This window comes from Vipera berus (genome assembly GCF_964194415.1).
Source record: "Vipera berus genome assembly, chromosome: 16".
Taxonomy (NCBI): domain Eukaryota; kingdom Metazoa; phylum Chordata; class Lepidosauria; order Squamata; family Viperidae; genus Vipera; species Vipera berus.
The window spans coordinates 9428396-9450547 of NC_138219.1; the positions used below are offsets into that span (position 1 = coordinate 9428396).

At 48.8% G+C, this 22152-nt stretch overlaps 1 protein-coding gene across 3 annotated transcripts; it reads right to left on the reverse strand.

Annotated features, from left to right (window-relative positions):
- Positions 1–1066: 1066 nt before the first annotated feature.
- On the reverse strand, positions 1067–19858 carry TUFT1 (tuftelin 1). 3 transcript variants are annotated; one of them, XM_081340677.1, is made up of 12 exons: positions 19543–19858; positions 7745–7819; positions 7268–7372; positions 6228–6314; positions 4990–5061; positions 4535–4651; positions 3875–4003; positions 3318–3412; positions 3078–3183; positions 2904–2987; positions 2303–2403; positions 1067–1747 (listed from the first exon to the last, which is right to left on the reverse strand). In XM_081340677.1, the coding sequence occupies exons 1-12, from the start codon at positions 19840–19842 to the stop codon at positions 1684–1686; spliced, it is 1335 nt and encodes a 444-aa protein (XP_081196803.1). In that variant the 5' UTR covers positions 19843–19858; the 3' UTR covers positions 1067–1683. The 3 variants fall into 3 exon arrangements, with proteins under 3 accessions (XP_081196803.1, XP_081196805.1, XP_081196804.1); XM_081340679.1 differs by lacking the exon at positions 19543–19858 and adding an exon at positions 14985–15057; XM_081340678.1 differs by lacking the exon at positions 19543–19858 and adding an exon at positions 10562–11011.
- Between the last annotated feature and the right edge of the window lie 2294 nt (positions 19859–22152).

A 22152-nucleotide genomic window follows, 5' to 3' on the forward strand; every position in this document is an offset into this window, starting at 1 on the left:
TGCTTGCAGGGCGGCCCTTGATGGCGGCTTTGGAAGTTGCAGCCTGGGTGGGAAAGTTGATGCCCAAAGTCCATCCCCTGCCCACCCACCCCCCCAAAAAAACTTTGTGGGGTTTGTTCTTGAAGCCCCCAGCCTTGTTTTCTCTCTTGTAATCCGGATGTTTACGTTAAAACATTTGTTATTTACAAGTAAGGGTGTAGGATTCCATGGCATGTTGTGGGTAGCATGTTTAAATGTGCGTTGTGCGCGCGTCTGCTTTGAGAGCAAGCAGCTAAATTTCATTTTTAATGTGGGCCAATGTGCCCCCAGTTAAAGAAAATTAACAATACAGGTTTTTTATCTATCTATCTAAAAAGTGCAGGTTCTCAACCTTGGCAACTTTTAAGATGGGTAAACTTCAACTCCCAGAATTCCCCAAGTAGATTTTTTTTTTAAAAAAAGAACCCTTTTCTGCTAAGGAACATGGGTAGGATTGCTTTGAGCCACCCATTAGGAGCCAGGTGACATTCCAGCACAATAATCATAACAGAATAACAGAGTTGGAAGGGACCTACGGAGGTCATCTAGTCCAACCCCCTACATCGTCTGAGCTTTGTTTGCAAAGGCTCCCAACCTGACTTTGTTTCTGACTGGACTGGAGCCCAAAAACCCATTTGATCCAGCCAAAAATGGAAAACAGAATTGCAGCGATGCCAAAACAGATTCTAGGAGCTGCAGTCAAACCTGGTTACCGAACGAACCCATTTTAAAGATTCTGGAATACACGGAATCTTTTGACTCCTCCGTTGGGGCCGGATTTATCTTTGAGGGAAAGACACGCAAAAGAATGAACCACGTTAATGCTAAACCAGCTTAGGGTGCTGAGCAAACACGTTTCCTGGAATCATTAAGGTTGCTGACCTTTAAACGTATTCAGAGGGGATTAATGTGTGTTTGCTCCTTATCAAGGCTTGAACCGAGCAGCATTTTTGGAAACGGGTCTCTCTGAAAACAAAACAGCAACTCTCTCTTTTTGCTACAACTTGGGATTGTGAGACCGTGCAAGAAAAAAAACCTGAAATGCCCCTTTAAACACCGTTTTCGCATTTATTTCATAGACAGATATGTACAGACACACAAAAGGGTGCTAGATTAAATTACAGGAATCGAGTGTCCCTAGGCAAACAGGGATCTAGCTTGGTTCGTTTTATTTTGGGGAGAGGGAGGGGGGGAGCGTGGAGCCTCTCCACGATGGAAGGAAAAAGTGGGAAGCGCCTGGCTCAAAAGGCAGAGAAGAAAAAAGCTAATTTTCAAATCAACCTTTTTGTTCACCGGAAGAGCTACGAATGCACCTTCCCTTCTCCCCCATCTCTACCCCAAAATAAGTCTGCATGAGAACCAAGCTATGAAATTTGGGGGGGGGGTCTGGGAGTTCAAAAGGCACTGTCCTTTTATAAAGTAACCTGCTATCCACTCGCTCAATTTTCTTCTACAGTTAACACATTTCGTCTTCCTCTTCCTCCTCCTCCTCGATCCGATAAAATTCCCGGCTTTTAGGGCCTGGGGAGGCCTTCCAGTTCGTGCCAACACCCTCCCTTGGCACGGGAGGGCGAGGAACTTGGGGGAAACGAAGCGATCCAACGAGAGGCAGCAGCCGACATCCAGCAGGTCTGTTTCTCCCCAGGTGGAGTCGCAAATCCCCGTTCATGTTTCCAAGACTCGGATCAGGGGCAAAGGTTTCGGTCCCAGAGGCTTGGTGAACTTTTTGCTGGAGGAAAAGGAGAAATAAAGGAAGGGAGGGAGGGAGGGAGGGAAGGAATGCAGAGGGAGGAAGAAAATTAAAAAGGCAAGGAGAGAGGAAGGAAGGAAAACAAATGGAGGAAGGAAAAGGAGAAAGGGAAGGAAGGAGAGGGGGAAGGGAGAGGGGGGAAGGAGAAAGAGATAAAAAAATTGTCGTAGAAAGGGGAGGGGGGGTCTCTGAGGGTCAGGGCGCTCTCTGAACTTGTTTCCCGAAACGTTTCATTTGGGGTTCTCCTGCAGACGTTTCGTGGCCCAGCTAGGCAACCACATCAGTGCAAGGAAGAATGCGGTTTGCTGGCTGTGTGTCTCTTGCCTAGGCAGCCAACCCTGACCCCTCCTTCCCTCGCCCTGATGGGGTTCCCTAGCTGGGTCACGAAACGTCTGCAGGAGAACCCCAAATCTCTGAGCTGGAAGAAGCTAACCTGCCCCCCCCCGGCTGGCCCCCAGGGGCAGGGGAGGCTGTGGGCGCACAACGGCCACCTTCATACCAGCCACATCCGCCTCCCCCTGCCCGGCGGCTCACCTGCTGACGGTCTCCGATTTGGACCGGGTGCGGGCGTGGAAGGAGCCGGGGTTGGCCTGCTTTTCGATCAGGTGCTCCATGCGGTCGTGCATCTCCAGGTTCTTCCGTGCAGGAGAAGAAGAAAAGGGATTTTAGGGAGAAATTCCTCGCTGGCCCGGGAAGCGAAGCAAGGTGGAACTGCGCTGCAACTGACTCCTCCTCCCCCCTTATCCATGGCACCGCCTTGCAAGGGGCCTAATTTGCTGTAGAAATGTTTCCACCTGCATCAGATACCAAAATCTGGGATCAGTCCATCAGGAATAGGCACTCCCCACCCCCCAGGAGCACATTTTCTGACTCACACAACTTTTTTCAAGGGAGTGTGTGTGTCTGCCTAGATCCCAGCAGTTCCCTAATATTCCACCAGGGGGCAGTGGAGCACAGCTGGCTAAAACGCCCACCAGCCTAGATTTTTTAGGGGGGGGGAGAAGAAGAGGAGGATGGTCCAAAGCTATGCCCTTCCCTTAGAAAAGGTTCTAGTCCTCACTGTTCCAGGCATGCAGCACCATGGAGAGCTGCTGTGGAAGCTTATGGACAGCCCCCCTCCCGCCCCCTTCCTCACCTCAGCCTCCAGGTACGCCACCCGCTCCTTCAGCTCGTGAATGACGGCGTCCTTCGACTGGATCACCGTCTTTGAGTTCTGCAGCTGAAGAGAAAGACCCAAATTCAGGTTTTGAACCCCCAACCGGACACCCCACCACACACACCCCGGTCCTCCCATCGCAGGTGCACCGACCTGCTCAATCATCTGCCGGACTTTGCGCTGCTGGCTCTTGAGCATGTCGTCCAGGTGGTGGATCTTCTCCCGCAGAGTGGCCACCTCCTTCTCCAGTTTGGCTGACCTGCGGGGGGGAGGGGGAAAACGGGAGCCAAACGGTTTGCACGGGAGTTTCGCAGGGGTGGGCCGCCTGCCGAGGGAGGTGGGAGGGCGGTGCTTCGGGGCCCACCCCGGCCCCAGGCTCCCCGCCAGCCTCACCTTTCCTGCTCGGCAACCTTGTCCTGCTCCGAGCTGCGGAGGACTTCCAGGTGCAGCTCGCCGTCTCGAACTTTCTGCAGGAGGATCTGATGCTCCTGCGGGAGGAGGAAGAGGAAGGCGGGGTGGGGCGGAGGCCGAGGCTCTCCCCTCGCCTGCCTCTCGAAATGCACAGGCCCGGTTCCCGAGAGAGAGGGCGGACGCCGGTCCCCGCTTGCTTATCCTGCTCGGGGATTCCACCCCCCCCAAGGAGGCGCGAAGGAAAAGGAAGGAAGGAAGGAAGGAAGGAAGGAAGGAAGGAAGGAAGGAAGGAAGGAAGGAAGGAAGGAAGGAAGGAAAAAAGGAAGGGAGGGAGAATAGAATGGAAGGAAGGAAGGAAGGAAGGAAGGAAGGAAGGAAGGAAGGAAGGAAGGAAAGAAAAAAGGAAGAGAGGGAGAATAGAATGGAAGGAAGGAAGGAAAAAAGGAAGGGAGGGAGAATAGGAAGGAAGGAAGGAAGGAAGGAAGGAAGGAAGGAAGGAAGGAAGGAAGGAAGGAAGGAAGGAAGGAAAGAAATTATACCTTCTCCATGCCCGTGAGGAGCCGCTGCAATTCTTCCAACTTAATGTCCTTCATTTCCAGCTCCGTTTCGGCCTTCCGGAGGGCGATGCCCGAGTGTTCCGCTTCCCTCCGGTAGTGCGAGATGGACGTCTGAGCGCGAGAGGAGAAACCGGATTTAGCCCGCTCTCCCTGCCCAGTTAGAAACCCAGGACAATACGCCTGCTCTTCTCCTCTTATTTCCTCCTCCCTTTTCCCTCGCATGTTGTTGAGGTTAAGACTCTAAGCTTTTTTGGGAGGGGGGGGGGAATCACCCTTCCTATTTACAAACTTAATAACCCTTTTACCTGAAGCTAAACTGTCCTTGGTTTCTTCGGGGCTGCCCAGTTTGGAAACCTCCCTTGTCTGTCCGAGCGGAACAGCTCAAATAATTCTTCCTTCCAACAGCCTGTGGGAAACGCGCCCCCCCCCCAGCCGAGCAATCCTCTGCTTTTTAACAGAAAAGGCATTTTGTGCTTTTTTGTTTGTCTGCCACTGTCTGCAAAGCTTTTCTCAATTTCTCCTCCATGGCTCAGGGCATCTGTTGCAGATTTCCCAGCAGAAATCCAGCCGGTCCTCCTCCTGTTTGAAGAGCCGCGTCGCAAGGAAGCCCGTTTGCACCCCAATATTTTTTACCAGGCTCACCTCGTAGGCGGCGCGGTCCGACTGATGCCTCTTCTCCGCTTCCTGAAGTTTTGAAAAAAGTCTCTTGGTTGTCTCGCGCATGACGGAGATGTCCTCGGTGGGGTACGTGGGTTCGTCCTAGGGGACAGAGAAGGGGGTTTAATCCGGGCTTCTTAAATCGAACCGAGGAAGCTGTCCACAAAAAAAACACGTCTCTAAAACACCCCAAGGTTGGTTTGGCCTCGCACCCTCACATTCGGGGGGGGGGGCATCCCTAAAGCCCTGCCTTTATTTATTCCTCGTTTATTTATCCCACATTAGGAACCTCACCGAGCATCGCTGGCTGGGTGGACAAATAACCCTAAAAACCACGCACAAATATTAGAATGGAAACAGGGGAAACCAAGGATTAAAGTAACGAAGATTAAAAAGTCGCTGCCCCCACCACCACCCCCACCGGGAATCCCAGCACCAACCTGGCTTATGGATATTGTGCGATACGTCACTGTCCGAAGAGGCTGGAAGCCATTTGACTTATCGGGGGGAAACTGCATGTCAGAAAGAAAGGCAGAGGAAAAAATTAAAAGCAAGCGAGCGTGGCACCGAGGCCCCCCATCCATTCTCTTGAAAAATGGGGTGCTCCCATTTTGGGGGTGACGACTTTGGCATGGAGATGGCGGGGAAGGACCCCACCTGTGACACACACACACACACACACACACCAATTCTGAAGTCAAGGCTGCTTCCTTTGCCGAGAAGCTGAGCTGCCAAGGTCCCACCGGGCGCGGTGCGTGTGCGACTCAGCCAAGAAACACAACGCAGAGACAGAGTCAACCCAACATCTGGGCACGGCTGGGCGAAGGAAAGGAGGAGTGAATCAGCCGGCTAAGCAGGCTGGGTTTTGGTGCCAGGGAGACGCAAAGCATCTCCTGCCAAGCTGGGGGGGAGGAGGAAATCTTTCTGGGCAAAGCTGGAGGGTTTGGCAACTCAACCCATCAACCATGGATTTGGGGGGAGGGGGCAGGAATAAAGGCCTCAGTTTTTTTGCAAAAATGCAAGTGATTTTAGGGAGGGTCGCTAGAAAAAGGAGGGGGGGGGGTTAACTGGCAAAATTTGAAGGCCGGATGCAAGCAGAAAACAGGAATTTTTTTCGACTAGGTTTGATGGGATGAAGCACCCAAAATTGCAAGTTTTTGCAAGTGCCACAAAGAAAAAGGGGTGTGTGTGTGTGTGTCAACCTTTTCTCCAAAGCGCCTGAAGGCAGGACAAGAAACAATGGATGGAAACTAATCAAGGAGAGAAGCAGCCTAGAACTAAGGAGAAACTTCCTGACAGTGAGGACGATTAACCAGTGGAACTACCTGCCTCCAGAAGTTGTGGGTGCTCCATCACTGAAGGTTTTCAAGAAGAGACCAGACAGCCACAGTATAGGGTCTCCTGCCTGAGAAGGGGGCTGGACTAGAAGACCTCCAAGGTCCCTCCCAGTTCTTATTCTGTTTTGTTCTGATTTTCTACTGCTGCAGCTCAGTCTCTCAACCAGGGTGCTGGGAATTTTGTTTTGTTTATTTTAAACTAACAGGGCAGGAAAAGTTCGAAAACCTGGTCCAAGCAGCCAAGGGAGGATATTCAGATTCTTCCAAATGGCAGCTTCTATGGGCAGCCGGCCTCTCCCCATTTTGGCGGCTGGGGTGCCATGACGAAAAGCGTTAATTACCTCTGGCGGATGAGAGTTGTTGTTTGTCAACGGAGAGGGGCCGGTGCCGTGCTTCGCCCTGTCTTCGGCCCGGGCTTTCAGGTACACCTGAGTCACAACAGGAGAAACCACAACACCCATTGGAGAGAGAGGAAAGAGGGGAGAAGCCAGACCAGGCAAGACCGATTTTTCCTGGGCTGTGCCACAACGGTGCACAAAAACTGGGATTAGGAAACGGGAGGCAGGGAGCTTGAAAACACACACACACACACACACACACACACACACACACACACACACAGAAGCACACACCCTCGGCACCCTAAAAAGCAGGCTGCACCGGTTCTGCAAACCAAACGGCACCCTGGGCCGCTTAGCACACAAAACCATCCTTGCAAAAATGTGTATTTTGCTGCTGGTCTTGGGAGGCAAAATTCAAGAGCCGGCTGGAAGCCACGAAGGAGGCAAAACAAAAAAAAACCCCACCACCCTTTTTCTTCCTGATGCAGGCAGTCCTCAACTTGATTCATTTAGCGACCGTTTAAAGTTACAACAGCGCTCAAAAAAGGTGACCGTTTTTCATCCCCCAGATCAGAATTCGGACACTTGGCAACTGGCTCTGATTTATTTATGATCCCCTTCTGACAAGGAAAGCCAGTGGGGGCTCACCTAACAACCGGGTTGCTAACTTAACAAACACAACGATTCACTTAAGATCTACAGCAAGGAAAGTCATAAAATGGGGCCAAATTCACTTAACAAATGCCTCCCTTAGCGACAGAAATTTTGGGCTCCATTGTGGTCGTAAGTCAAGCACTGCAGCGATAGATTAAATTTATTGGCTACCCATCTTAGTATGGCACAACTCTGGGCGGTTGACAAAGAGGAAGGAAGGAAGGAAGGAAGGAAGGAAGGAAGGAAGGAAGGAAGGAAGGAAGGAAGGAAGGAAGGAAGGAAGGAAGGAAGGAAGGAAGGAAGGAAGGAAGGAAGGAAGGAAGGAAGGAAGGAAGGAAGGAAGGGGTTCCGTCTGGCATGTTCCCATCTCCTGGAAAACCTCTCACCTTAATTATCTCCTCGTCGCCCTCATTAGACTTGATGCATTCGGACGTCAAGGCGTGGCTGCTTGCGGCCCGGTTGGCCACCATCGCGAAGGCTCTTCCCACCGGCTGCGGTGAGAAGACCCGGAGCAAGAGTTAAGAGGGCAGAGCTAGAAGCGGGTTCAAAAGCAACGAAGACCCCAAAATCCACCCGCTCCCCACCCACCCTCCAGGTCAGAGTGAGCAAGAAACTCAAAACCACCCAGGTTTTGTTTAGGCCCAGGATGTCCCACCAACCTTGCGAACTTTTAAGACTCATGGACTTCAACTCCCAGAATTCCCTGGTCTGAAGAATTCTGGGAGTTGAAGTCCACCAGCTTAAGACTGAGAAGCCAGGCTTTCCAGCTGTTGAAATTCTTCCAAAAAAAAAAGAAAGAAAGAAAAGAATGGACGCTGCAGAAACAAGGGCTGGCCTACCTTGCAGGGCTGGTTGGCACATACCTTTTGCTTTACTTGGTCAGGCCGGTCCCCCGGAAGGTCATTCTGCAGGGTCAGCCTTAAAACTTTGACGCTGTCCTGGAGTCACCACAAAAGGGGCAGATTGAAAGAGAGGCAATTAGGGCGGTTTGGCTAATGGTATGCAAATGTGTTATTTTAATTTATTGGCTGTCCCACTCTGGGGAAGTCTCTAAGCAGAAAGGGAAAATATTTCCCTATTTGGGCCTGAGGTCTATGGGAGAAGAAGACAATGCAAAAAAGCGAATTTGCTGTTGCAGAGAGTTTGACGTTTGAAAACTTAGATAAAAATGATATGCAAATAAGGCTGGGGCTGAAATTAGGCGTGGGAATCTCATTTCCCTATGCAAATAGGCTGCCTAATGTGTCAGGTGTCTCTCCCACCAGATGTTCCCATCCAACATTGATGATGTGGCCGCTTCCTATGAGGCCTGCCTCCCCTTGATTACAGTTAATTTGCAGGTGGTCCTCAACTTACAATTCGTTTAGTGACCATTCAAAATTATAACGGCATTGAAAAAAGTGACGTGTGACCATTTTTTCACAGGACCTTTGCAGCAACTGACTCATATTTATGAGTGTCCTTTCGTGACCTTCTGACAATCAAAGTTAATGGGGAAGCCACGTTCGCTTAACAAACCGGGTTACTGACTTACCAATTGCACTGATTTGCTTAACAACGGTGGCAAGAAAGGTCATAAAAGAGGGCAAAACTCCCCTTAACAAACGTCTCACTCAGCGACAGAAATTTGAGGCACAATTTGGTTGCAATTCAAGGACGCTTTTTGAAATAGAATTTCACACCATTAGCTTCAGGACGTCGCTTCTGGCAGGGGTGTTGACCTCTGCAGTCTCGACCATCCTTGCCAGGCCACATCAATTGTCAACCACACCAGTGACTGACCCACTGGTGATTTCCATAAAGCATTTTGACCACTGGATAAAAAAAGAAATAAAATAAATCCCTTTGCCCGTTTAAAACTATGCTCGAGCCAGGCAGAGACGAAGGCAAGTTTTCCTTATCCTCATCGCTAATGGAATGACGCCTTTCCCGAATGGCGTCACTGCCGTATCTCCAGAAGCCATCAGGCAAAACAAATAATGTTAACACGCGGACACCACAACCTTGCCAAATATGGCAGTGGAAAAGGCACCCAGCCAAGATCTGGCAGGCCCAGGTGAGTCACTCCTATCGGCTGCCTGCCGCGTTGGATTGCAGCCCACCGCAAAGAGAAGGTGGAGGAAGAGGAGGAGGAGCGTGAGGGGGGGCAGCCGGGAAAGGCCCCCCCCCCGCCTTGATCTGATATAGGGACAGCAGAGTCACCAACTCCTGGAAAAATAGCAGGGAATTCCTGAGAATTTGGGGGGCTGATCCCTTGCAGACTTTTCCTGGTTTTATAACACTCGCAGGGTGGACTTTCAGCCACAGGAGGACCCATGCTCCCCTGCCGGATACCCTTAGCCAGAAGGGCCCATAACAGTCGGAAACTGCGAAGAATCCCGGACATTTGTAAGTCCATGTTTCTCAAACGTGGGCTCTTTAAGAGATGCGGACTTCAACTCCCAGAATTCCCCAGCCAGCTATGGGAGTTGAAGCCCGCATCTCTTAAAGGGCCCACATTTGATCAACACGGATTTAAGAGAAGCTGTTTCTGCCCAGTTAGTAACTTTCTAATTATTTAGGGGTAAATCCTTCCAATAGAGGTGTGAAAAAAGTAAGAAAAAAGGCAGGTTCTTTTTTTAAAAAACACGGTTCTGTCTCAAGCATAAAAGAAAAATAAATGTTCTTCGGTCACCAGGAAATACAGAGCACTACGCAGCCCACAAGGTCGATTCACCCTAGGCTGACTCAAGAGTCCGCTGAGGGTTTCCCACGTTAACCAAAGAGATCAAAAAAGGGGAAGTCGGTTTGTGGCCTAGCCGCTAATGTCTGGTTTGCTGCGCCAAAGCCCGAGAATAGCAGAGATTCTTCGGCTAAACTTGTATGGAATCCCCACCCAGCGCGAGTCCAAAGTTTTATTCGAGTTCCTGTCTGCTCCGAAACCACTTCTGGACTTTAGCCTGGAAACTAGAGGGGGGGGGGGGGAATAAAACATATGTTTTGAGGATTAGAATGAGTTTGTTGTCATAGAAATGGGTTGAAACATAGAGCAAAAACAGCTGAGGAGATAATGATTTATTTATTTTTTTGATATTACTGCCCTGGGAAAATTTGGAAGTCCTTCCTTCCCTCTCTTTCATTGCCTTTCTTTCATTTTCTTTCCCCCCCCCTTTCCTTTTTTCTTCCTTCCTTTTTTCTTTCATTTTTTTCTCCTTCCTTCCTTCCTCCCTCTCTTCTTCCTTTCCTTACCTTTCTAATTTTTTTTTTTACTTTCTTGTGTTTTTATCATGGAAACCTTTTAATACCATTCAAAGCAAACCAGGTTTGTAGCAATACAGATAATCAAAAACTGGGTTCAACCTCTAAGGCCAGCCCGGCATTCTGCCAAGCTACTTCCCAGGAAAGAGACCCCGAAAATGCCACCTTAAAAAACAAATTTATCCTTCTGACCCTCAACCCTTTATCTGACCATCTTGTTTCCCATTTCAGCCCCATGGAGAACCAAGGAACAGTGCTTCATTAACCTGGTTAGTGAATTGAACTCTTTCTTTCTCTCTTTTCCTTCCTTCCTTCCTTCCTTCCTTCCTTCCTTCCTTCCCAGTGCAAATCTCTCCCTAGTCAATTCCCACCAGCAACGTTCTGAAGATGCCACCGAAAGACACCCCTCTGTACCCCAAAAATAGCGTAGCTGTCTTGGGCACCTTCTCACAATTGTTTTCCTCCAGAGATTCAAGCTGACATCCAGGTCTCCAACACATCTGGGAAAAACCCGAGCTGATGAAGGTGGTATGACTGACAATAGCAAACGGGGCCTTCACAAGCACACACACACACACACACACACACACACACACACAAACCCCACAAGGAGCCATTTCAGATTCACTTCACACACACACCCTTTTGCCAAAGCGCACACAGGGTTGCAATCTCGCTCTTCAAAACCTGCAAGACAACTTTGCTTTCCAACAAGGGGCAGAGCTGTCAAAACACCCGTTGTCTACGATTCACAACTCAAGATAGGATCAAGCGACATCAATTCGGAGGAGGCTGTTCGGAAGAGCCGACAACCCCCCCCCCCGCCCCCAAAGGAGTTGTCGTGGTGTCTAATGAGCTTTGTTTTTCCTGAGCCACAAAAGTCATTGAAAACCCAACTGCTCCATTTTTGGCAAGACTTTGGCCGAGAAAAGAAAGACCGACAGCATCCAAGAACACATTAAGTCAAGACAATTAGGCCTTTTTATTTCACTGTGTTCCAGGAAGAATAAAAAATACGCCTCGATCCTTTGTTAGGAGGCCTTAACGTCAACGAGGACCTTCTGGAGAAGATTAACCAAAGTTCCCACTCAACACAAGCCAGATTCAGCCCAGCAAATCTGGAACCTCCATGGTTTGTCACACACTGCTATTGCCTCTGCGGAAAAATGATGATAAAGGTTATCTTAACTGGACCACACCAGCATAGAACGCAGAATAATAGAGATGGAGGGGACCTTGGAGGTCTTCTAGTCCAACCCCCTGCTCAACCAGGAGACCCAGCCTAGACCATTCTGGACCGTTTTTTGAGCACCCATAACTTCTGAAGGCAAGCTGTTCCCTCGGTTGATTGAGCAACGTAATTATGATGGATAAATAAATAAATTGGGAAGTCTAGCTGCTGGGAAAGAAAAAGGTAAGGCTTTCAAGAATGGGGCAACCTCACCCCGTTTTTAAAAATTACAGGCAGTCCTCAACTTACGACATAATCGGGACTGAATTTCCATTGCTAAGCAAGGTGGTCCTTAAGGGAACCCACACACCATTTTATTACTTTTTTTTTTTTTGCCCTGGCTGGTAAGTGGAACCACTGCAGTTCTTAAGCAAAATATGTGGTCGTTAAATGGATCCGGCTTCCTGCATTGATTTTACTCGTCAGAAGCCAACTGGGAAGGTCACACGTGATCCTGGGACGCTGTGACCACCTTAAATACATTAACAGTTGCCAAGGGACCAAATTTTAATCGTGGGCCAGCAGGGACAAGGTGGCAGTTGTAAGCCACTTTTTTCAGCGCCCGCTGTAACTTTGAACAGCCGCTAAATGAACGGCTGTATTTGCGACTTGTCTTGGCATCCAGTTCACAAGGGCACCCCAGAAAGTCCTAAAATTTAGGAAGAGACAGGAAATATTTTTGCAGACCTTTAGCACCAAGATAGTTGGGGGAACCGGGAAACTGGCTTATTTTGTAAGATAACTATAATTTTAAATCCCCAAATCCAGGCTGAACATCTCTGCAAGATGGAACATATTTTTTAAAAAAATAAAATCTATCCAACACAGTTGAAAGCTGTAACTCATCACCACTTTCTTTTTTAAGTAGCTCTTTCTCATCTCCTAATTACAGCTAATAATTTTGGCCTGTAACAAGCTGGATTGTTCAGATTTTTTTTTAAAGTTTCTTTCAAAACTAAGTCTATAAAAACAGCTCAACTATATTGGACTGAGCCACCCAGGAACTCTGTTTTCAAGCCCGGATGAAGCTGTCTGGCACCCAGACAAACACACTCTGTGCATGTTCAGAGGTCTTTTATTTACTTCGAGAGTGGAGGAAAGAGGAGGAAGGGGTGTCTGCAATTAAACCTAGAAAGAAGAGTGGGTAAAATGGAAGGTGGTCAGCTAAATTTTTGCTCCAAGCTTTAAGAAAGTTGGAGGCACCGATCTTTGCTTTAAATATTCCAAGAATCCGGGTGGGAAAATGCAGATGGCGGGGGGGGGGGGACAGCGGGGGGGGGGGGGAGGAGAGAAGACAGAGACCAGCAACACCCACTGCATTTTCAAGAGATGACACTATCCAGATACCGACATGTTTATCAGCCCAGTTTTAAGGAGGGGTGGAGTTCTGCAAACTATTTTATCCCTGGGAGAAAATGTGATCACAATGGAGCCAGCCATGCAACTTTAACAGAAAAGCCAATACTGGATTTTGGCACCTCTGCATGCAGGCATCCTCAACGCCTTACAAGGGCACTGGGAAAAGGGACTTAGGGCCGTTTCCCACACTTACGACCGGCGAAGCACCCGTGATCATGGGATCAAAATCAGGCTGCTTGGCAACCAACTCACAGTTATGACGGTCGCAGGGTCCCGGGTTCACACGATCCCCTTTTGCCAACTTCCAACAAGCAAAGTCAACCCCCAACCCCAAAATGTGTCATTATTTTCCCTCTGAGCCAGGTGGGAACCTGTGAGTTTCACCTGGTGAGGTAGCAGCCTCAGAATTAATCATCTTTGTTATTTTCAGAGCTGTTTCTCTTTGTCCTTGAAGCGAAAGATGCAACTTGACACCCTGGCTGCTAAGCCAGGCACTCCACCTAATTTCCATTTAAGGGCAGACTTTTTAAACTGCAGATACCTGGTTAATTTGCAACCTTCCTCCTTCGCCATTCTTGCCCCTCGCTTATCTGAAAAGCAGTGTTGCAAAACTCAAATGCTGAGCATCAATCTAGTGAGCTCCTTAAAAACTACTTCCTTTTATCCTAAAAGAGAGATAAACACAGTGATGGTTTATAAGAGTCAATGAGCAATCACTGTGTTTATCCATGGGGGGGGGAATACATCTTTAATACAGAATATGCTTAAGAGTGCCATCTCTCTCTTTTTTTAATCCCCTTTGAAATAATTCAGGCCCAATTAAATTATTTGACGAACCACAGACACCATCCGGAATTATTTCATTTGACCCCGTCCAGAGTCCCTCTGAGAGGGAGATGGGGAAGGTCATAGATATAATAAATAAAATAAAAATAAATTCTCAAAAGGATCCAGGCATTTGCTCTCCAGGAGACCTACCGAACCGAAAGGGATATAATTCAATGAAATTCAACCACAGAACTCCTCAATTTTCCAAACCAAGCCAGGGACCAACCCGAGTTTTATCTGCACACACCCTGCTTGGAAACACACACAACACAGAGAGACACACACACATAGACAGATTCTCAGATGTTACGTAAAAAGACAGCTGCAGCACCCCTCTTCATGCCAGCCAGAGACCTCGTTCAGCAAGGCATCCATCGCAGTTTATTCCGAATTCTTTTCCCATTTTAAGACTGCAAAAGTGAATCTACCCCCAGTGGCTTAACCACCAGATCCAGGATCCAGGTGAATTTGAATCCAGGATCGGTGTTGAAAGGAAAAGAGAAGCAGCATTTAACGGTGTTAAGTGAACCACATATGAAATAAAAGTCCAGTTTTGTGCTTTTCTGTGGGTCTCTTTAACATCCTCAGCACGGTCTCCATCATGCAATTTCCAGGGCAGAATCTGGGGATCAAGGGACGAAGCGAGGGGGTCAATTCCAAGGAGAAAAGTGCAACTTTTGTGCTGGGAAGATGGGATGCAAGCAGAAAAATCCATCCGTCCATCAACCAGAGATATTGATGGAGGAGAGTTATTACCACCCAATTATCACCTTTGGTGTGAATGCAGGCCCAAAGGCGGAAAAAGAGCTGTTCTCTTTAAAAATAAAGCCAGGCACCCCAACCGCAAAAGCGGAGATTGAGGCCTTCTCCATAGGCAGGATTCCAACTCCCATAAGTCACCGCGACCAAAGGAGCCTGCTCAAGGCTCAGGGCTGTGGGGAGTCCTCATGCAAAGCATCTCCTCTCACTCTGCACATGGTCAGGGGTACCCCGAGCCCTTGCTTCCCCTCCGGGGTTCTTCGCCAGGAAAAGGCACCGGATTCCCCGCCTGGATCCACCCAGGAAATGGGTCCCTTTGGCGGCTCTCCAAGGCTGCACTGCAGGCACATAACTCAAGGAAGGTGGCAGCTGGCTACGCTTGCTTTAAGTGAAATAAAATCCGATTTGGGGCCCGCTCTTGAGCCGTCATTAAACGTCGCAATACGCGCATTGCAATAGACCAGAGAGATTGCAAGAGGTCAATTTTCTCTGCTGTTACCTGACGCGCGTCACTTCCCGGGACTTTGCAAAAGACGGCGCTTGCTTCGGCGTTTCTGCGCTTTCCAAACCCAAAGCAAAGGTACTCCAGCAGAAGCATAGCAATTGCAAAAAAAATAATAATGCAATCGCTAACATTAAGATGCATTCGCTTCCCCCCCACCCCCCGGGCCCCGCACACGCTCGCTTACCGGCTTCTCGTCCGGCGGCTGCAGCTGCACCAGCGTGCAAAGGCCGAACGAAGCGCTCATCTCCGCCGCGACGCCCCGGCGCAACTGAGGCGGAGACAGCCACGCCCGCCGCTTATATAGCGGCCACGCCCCTCCTTACGCCGCCGGCGTTCCGAGCCGCTCCAAGCCACGCCTTTCCCCCCCCCTCTCCGCTCTACGCCGGCGGCGGCTGGCCACGCCCCCGCTGGAAGGTGGTTCGTCGATTTCCTGGAGGCCTCGCGCATGCGCCTTGTCCTCTAGTGTTCTCATTGATTTGGGGTTCCCCCCCTTTCTTTGACAATTTATTAACTTTTGAAGTTTATTATTTATTTATTTATTATTTATTTATTTATTTAATTTATATACCGCCCTTCTCCCGAAGGACTCAGGGCGGTGAACAGGGCAATACATAAAAACTAGATACAAAAATTAAAAATTATTAAAACGTAATTAAACAATGCCCATAATAAATTAATACAGATTAAAAATTGAAGTTAGCCACAGGTGTCAATTGAGGAAGGGGAGACGGAGGGGGGGGAGAAAGGCGATGGAAAGGAGTGGGGGGGGGAAATGGCTCAGCGGCTGGGCCACAGTGCCCATCGTCCACAGCCAGCCACGGCTGTGCATCATGGGAACTGGAGTGAGAGCCCCGCAGTGGGCCGTCCATCTGCTCCAGCCTCTACCGAGAGCCTCAGTTAGGAGCAGCCCCTGCGTGGAAGGGTTGAGTGGATTTGTCTGGTTTATTTTGTAAATAAAACAAATATTTTGCAAATGTTGTCACTTTTATTATTGGTTCAAAAAACAAGGCAGGTAATCCGTGCACTTGCACCCAGATGTTGAGGGTGGGGAGAGGAACGGGAAAAAAATAAAAACAGCATTGGCAAAACAATGGGAAATGGAAAGGCCCCTTCCTGCCTGTCCATCATCCTGTCAAAATTGTGTCAGAAAGCACCTCCAACGGAAACCCCCAAGGAATTTCCCCCTGGGGAGGGGGCGTTATTGAGGGTGGATAGGTGTGGTGCTGGTGTTTTATTATTTTATTGCTTTTTCCATAAAATGTCACCCTTAACGCCGTTTCCTGTCTTGCCTAGAATAACAATAACAATAAAGCACCAGCAGCACCATGGAATAACAACAATTTCATAAAATTCTTTGCTGCCCAACACTCGGTGACAATTATTAGGTTGGGTCCTAGGGCTGCAAGGAAGGTCCCAGGGTTCAATCCCATTCAGCCGAATTGGGCAGCCATATAAACTGAAGAAGCAGGAATTAAATTTATTTAAAAAGCTCCCTGGAAGCCAGTGTTCTCCAACCTTGGCTGGTTTGAAATAGGTGGACTTCGACTCCCAGAATTCCATGCTGGCTGGGGAACTCTGGGAGCTGCAGTCCATGAAGATAGGCTGGGGGATTCTGGGAGTCAAGCTACCAAGGTGGGAAAGCCACTGGTTTAAGCCATGTGGGGAGAGAAAACTTCCCCATATGGAAGAATTATATACACATAAAAAACAGAAAAAGAGTCTTAATGGTCTCTGAGCATGGACAAAGTGCATTTGACTCTCCCAAGGAGCAATTCTCCCTCTAACCTTCCTCTAGAGCAGTGTTTCTCAACCTTAGCGGCTTTAAAATGGGTGGAATTCAACTCCCAGAATTCCCGGCTGGCTGGGTAACTGTGGGAGTTGCAGTCCATGAAGGGGAATTCTGGAAATTGAAGTCCTCCCCACCTTAAAGGTGACAAGATTGAGCAGCTCTACTTTTAACAGTCTCAACATTCAGAAGGACTATGCCAAAATATTCGTGGTTCTCCCCAGACACCAAGTGGGACGACAGATTTCCGTAAAAGTCACGCACCCCTCCAGACCAAGTTGAAAAGCCCAACAAAGGAGCTAGTCCTCAGAGAGGTGAGGGAAAAGGGGAGCGATTCAGCCCTGTATTTTCCTAGGCTTGTTTTTCTGCTCTTGCGAACAGCACCTGTCACAACCAGCCTCTGGGCGGGTGAAGAAGACGGGTTGCCAGCCAAATTACAGGGATCCCTCTGCCAAAATCTCTACATTGCTGAAAACAGATCCTGGTTTTCTGCTCCATCTCCAGGGGGGGGAATCTCCCCCCCCCAGTCCAACTCCACCCTCGGGTCTGGTGCCAGCCTTAACGTCAAGTTTTCCAAACATTTTGTTCCCACAAACAACACACACACACACACATAGCGGTTTGGCTGGGCTGTCTCTGCAGCTTGTAAACCTAGATTTGTGGCTCCATGGCAACCGAGGCATCAAACCCAGTTTGGTGCGACGTGCCAAGCCGATCATGGCTGTTCAGGCGTGACAACAGCACTGAACAAAGGGACCTGTGACCGTTTTTCACACTTATGACCGTTGAATGTCCCCACGGTCGCGTGATCAAAATTTGGACGCTGGGCAACTGACTCCTGTTTATGACGGTCACAGCGTCCCTGGGTCACATGATCCAGCCAAGTCAAGAGAGAAGCCAGATTCACTTAACAACCTTCTGACTAATTCAACAACCGCAGCGATTCGCTCGGCAAGGTGGTGAAGCGGGGGCAAAATGTGCCTAACGGGATGGTAGTTTTATTGGTTTGTCAAAATATAAAATACAAAGAGAAATTCAAAAAGATGATAGAACAGTGGAAGAAGGGGAAGCGAAAAGAAGAAAGCAAGTTCCGACTCTCTTTAGCCCAGTCGGAGATAAACAACATTGCAATCACAACTTTTTACTTTTACACAACAGGGCGTACAAACCATTTCCATAACAATAAACCCATCCAATTAGCAAAAAGCAAAATCAAGGTCTCGTTTTGCTTTTTCATCGGATGCACAAAATCAATTGCCGTCGTAAGCCGAGGACTGCTTGTAAAGCCACTGAGCTACACCACGGGCTTCCTACTAGGCGTAAATCCAGCTACTCGCTCCCCAAATGACTGCCGTTGCTTCCCCCATTCTCTCCGTTTAATTGTCCCCCTGCAAGGTACGCCGGAGGCAACAAATGTGTGTTGACCTATTTTGGCATTTGGCTGCCTCTATCTATCCAAAAGCGAGGCAAGAGATCAGTTTGTGTAGCTGCAAACACAAACAAACATCGAAGCAACAACTCGCCCGACGGGTCCAGCTGGATTCGGCCCGCTTGCGTAGTTGTGTTGCGCTTGCAAACAGCTGGGCGCACATCAAGTGGAACCGCGGCCTCCGGAACGGTTTTTTAAAAATGGAGAAATATCGGACTGCGCCGAAAGGCCCACATCCGTTTCTGTTGCGGAGAAGTTTCAGCTGCAAACGCGGCAGAATTTGCTTTCCAAGCCTATCAAAAAATTTGTTTTCTCTACAGATGTTGTGTCCTGCCCTGAGGCATCTAAACGCAGCTGAATTGTGGGTTGTTGTGAACCAGGCTGTAATTTTCTGCATATACACATTATTAGTGGGGTTTTTGAGTCTTTTGAGCAAAACAGACGCGTGATCAAAGGGTGCTAGACAGGGGTTTTTCCCCTTTAATTGTTGGGATTTTAGCCAAAGAACAACATAGTCGGAAGGGACCTTGGAGGTCATCTAGTCCAGCCCCTTGCTCAAGCACTGTTTTACACAAATGGTTGTCCAATCTCTTTTTAAAATCCTCCAGTGATGAAGGAAGGAAAAAAGAATAGCAGAATAACAGAGTTGAAAGGGACCTTGGAGGTCATCTAGTCCAACCCCCTGGTCAAGCAGGACACCCTATCCTACCCTACCCTATCCCTTACATTTACCGTCACCCTTTTTCCTGGATATCTGAAAAACTGCGTGGCAGGTCTGCCAAAATGCAAATTTATTTCACCAACGAGGAACGTATTAAATGTCAGGCAAATTATCCCGCTATGAACCTTTAAATCAGCTGCTCTCACACAGTAGCGGATGTGAATAACCACCAGCCTCTGTTCTCCCTCTGAAAAAAAAACGTGGGTTGTGAGAATCCCAGTGCAACAACAATGGAAAGGCCGTTGCGTAGTTTATTTTCCTTTCAGGCCTGTTGCAAGAGAGCCAGGGAAGAGTTTGAAAACTCAAAACTTCCTTGACGGCGTGTATTTTCAGGCTGTCCAACCTGCCTTGGGTGTCGTTTCTCCTTCCAGATGGGGAAGCAATGACACTTTGGCAACAAACAAGCGAGTGGAACCGAGCGTCAAATCAACAGGCAGGGAGAGCATGTTTTGGGGAAAGCAGCCAGGTGAAAAGCAAGAAGCTCTGCGGCGTTTGGACTTTTGGGACAGACCGCGCTGCTCTGGGAGGCTCCATGTTTAGGATCAAACACCGATCCGGGAAAGCAAGGGAAGAGCAAAGCCCGTCTGGACACCAGCCAACGAAAAGCACAACAACAACACAAAGGTGAAATGCAAAAGACGTCAATTGAACGATTCCTTTTTTCCCCCCGTCTTGGCCCCAAAGAGGCCGGGCTGGGCCGAGAGGCTGCCAGCTGCCAACCTGGGTGCCAGAAATTGACAGAAAGGTCCTTTCCTGCCTTCAAAGACACACCGTCTCTCTCCAGCGATGCTCTGCGTGAGACTCACCTGGATGCACCACCATTTTTTCTCCTCCTCCCCGGCAGGACCGGCCAGGGGGGGTCCCGGTGGGCTCCTCAAGGTTGCAGCCGGCAGGGAGAGTCTCCTGGGTCGGTCCCAGAGCCCCTCGGCCTCTCGGGGGTTCGGGGCCTCCGTGCACCACCATCTTCTCACCTGCCTTCCGAAGCTGCCCAGCCGGTCCTGCTGCCACCTCTCCATCCCGGTGCATCCAGGTGTGTCGCCCGGCCGGCCGCCTCCGCCTCCTCTTGAGCATGCCGTAATTGCTACGTTCCTGGGCGGTGAGCTCATCCCCGTCGCAGGCAGGAGCCGCAGTTGCCCTCCTCCTCCATCACCTGTTTGCCCAGCAGGGACCAGTGGCCGGAGCAGCTGGTTGGGCTCCCCAGACTGGGCAGAGATGCCTCCTCCCCCCCCCCCAGGAATTAAGGAAGGAGCACAATGACAGACAACGCAACCTTTTTTTCTCCTTTGCAAGAAAGGATGGCAAGCTGTCTTGCTGCAAGCCAGCCCAATGTGGGGTTGCCCTCTCAGCAGAGCAGGGAAGAGGACTGTGGTGCAGGCAGTCCTCGACTTACAACGCTTCATTTAGTGATGGTCTGAAGTTATCACAAGCCTGAAAAATCGATCCGGACTTAGGACGGTTTTGCACCCTTACAACCGTCGCAGCATCCGGATGGTCCTGTGAACAAAATTCAGAGGCTTGGCAACTGACTCATAGTTATGACGGTCGCAGCGTCCTGTGATCCCCTTTTGTGACCTTCTGATGAGCGAAGTCAATGAGGGAAGCCGGGTTCACTTAATGACCGCGTGGCTAACGACGGCTGCAATGGGACTGTTTTTTTCTGGAGGAGAAAGGGAACATTGTGGACCCCCGTTGATTTCGGGGGCTTTGGGAAAAGCGGGATGGGAGGAAGGAAAGAGGGGAGGCCGCAAAGAGGAAGCGGCCCTGAAAGATGAAAGGCCAGATTAAGCGGGCCACTCGAACCCTCCTCCTTCGGCTGAGTCCACGGAGCCGATTTTGCTGAGTAATTAAAGGAGAGGGGTTTTTTTTTTTGCCTTATCACAACCTGGGCACGGCTGGCGGAGCAGGGAAAGCCAGGAAGCAGTTGGGCCGAGAGACCCTTTGATGGAAAGGCAGGAGATTAAAAGCTTAAAATAAAAATTGGGGCTGGGCCAAGGTGCCAATTTCTTTATTTTATTTTTTAGCTAAGGTGGCTCTTCTCCAACCACAAGGAAGGAAGGAAAGGAGAGGGGGGGCCCCTTCCAAAATCCGTGCATCCGATTATTATTGGTAGGAAAAGATCACCTGTCCAGGTGCCTAAAAGGGGGAGGCAATTGACAGAATTTATAGGTAGCTGGTTTGATCCTTCTTCCTTCCTTTCTTTCTTTCTTTCTTTCTTTCTTTCTTTCTTTCTTTCTTTCTTTCTTTCTTTCTTTCTTTCTTTCTTTCTTTCTTCTTTCTTTCTTCTTTCTTTCTTTCTTTCTTTTTCTTTCTTTCTTTTTCCTTCCTTCCTTCCTTCTTTCCTATTTTCTTTTTTCTTTTCTTTCTTTCTCTTCCTTCTTCCTTCTCCTCATCTCTCCTTCTCCACCATCTCTCCTTTTACTCTTCCTCCTCATTCGGTTTTCCTTCTCTATCCTCTCTTCTTCTCCTCCTCCTCTTCTCCTCCTCATTCTGTTCCTCCTTCCCCTTCATCCTCCCTTCTTCTCCTTCTTCCAGAATACAACTTTCCAAACAAGAGACAAAGGCAAAGACAGCACTTAAAACGTTTTCATTGCAAGGCCTGGCACCCAACAGCCCTAGTTCCCAACCTTGACACAGAGGCAATCTGTGTGTCCTAATACACCCACAGAGAGAGAGAGACGTGCGCGCACACACACCCTTGGGTAAGCAGGTGAAAGGACAGTGACCCCTGCCTTGTCTAAAGCTGTGATTCACCTGGGCTGCCTTGGGTTTTAGGCCTTGGGGGGACATTCCAGAGGGGAGAAACTGACCAGGACACGTCCCTGACTGGTTGAAGGTGCACAAGAAAGTCATTAAACCTGTTGCAGAATTTACCTGGTGCTTCTGTTCTAAAGCAAAGATCAAGGTGATCTAATCAGAGAAATGGCTAATTGGGCAACACCTGCGTGCCTGCCAGCAGGATGTGAGGACAATGGCCTTTTTTTGTGTGCTCTCTAACCTGCAAAGATACACTACTCCTATACATGGCGGCTTCATTTCATATGGTGGATAGATCTAGATCTAATTACGATCTTTTGGTCCCCTCTTAAAGCGGCAAATTTTACTAATTTTTATTAATTAATGTATCAATGGTATGAATTAAGATTCATTTGAAGGGCGGAAAATAGCTTTCAATCATTTTTTGGGAGGGGTGTTGCCCCAATTTCTTTGGGTGTAACTCCAGATTCTAGGTGTAAATGCCATTTTCCTTTGGAATTCCCTTGCGTCGTTTTTATGCACTTTATTTTTGCATAAAAATAACTTATTTATTGGGTGATTAGGCAGGAGAGATGATGGAAAGAATATAACTTGAGTCCTGAGTCCTCCGGGAGAAAGGCGGTATATAAATTTAATAAATAATAATAATAATAATAATAATA

Coding starts and splice junctions, on each gene's coding strand:
- TUFT1 (XM_081340677.1), bottom strand. CDS start 19,842: ATGAGCTCACCGCCCAGGAACGTAGCAATTACGGCATGCTCAAGAGGA. Junction 2,988..3,077: donor TCCGGCAGATGATTGAGCAG/GTCGGTGCACCT, acceptor CTTTCTCTTCAG/CTGCAGAACTCAAAGACGGT. Junction 2,404..2,903: donor TGGCGTACCTGGAGGCTGAG/GTGAGGAAGGGG, acceptor CCTGCACGGAAG/AACCTGGAGATGCACGACCG.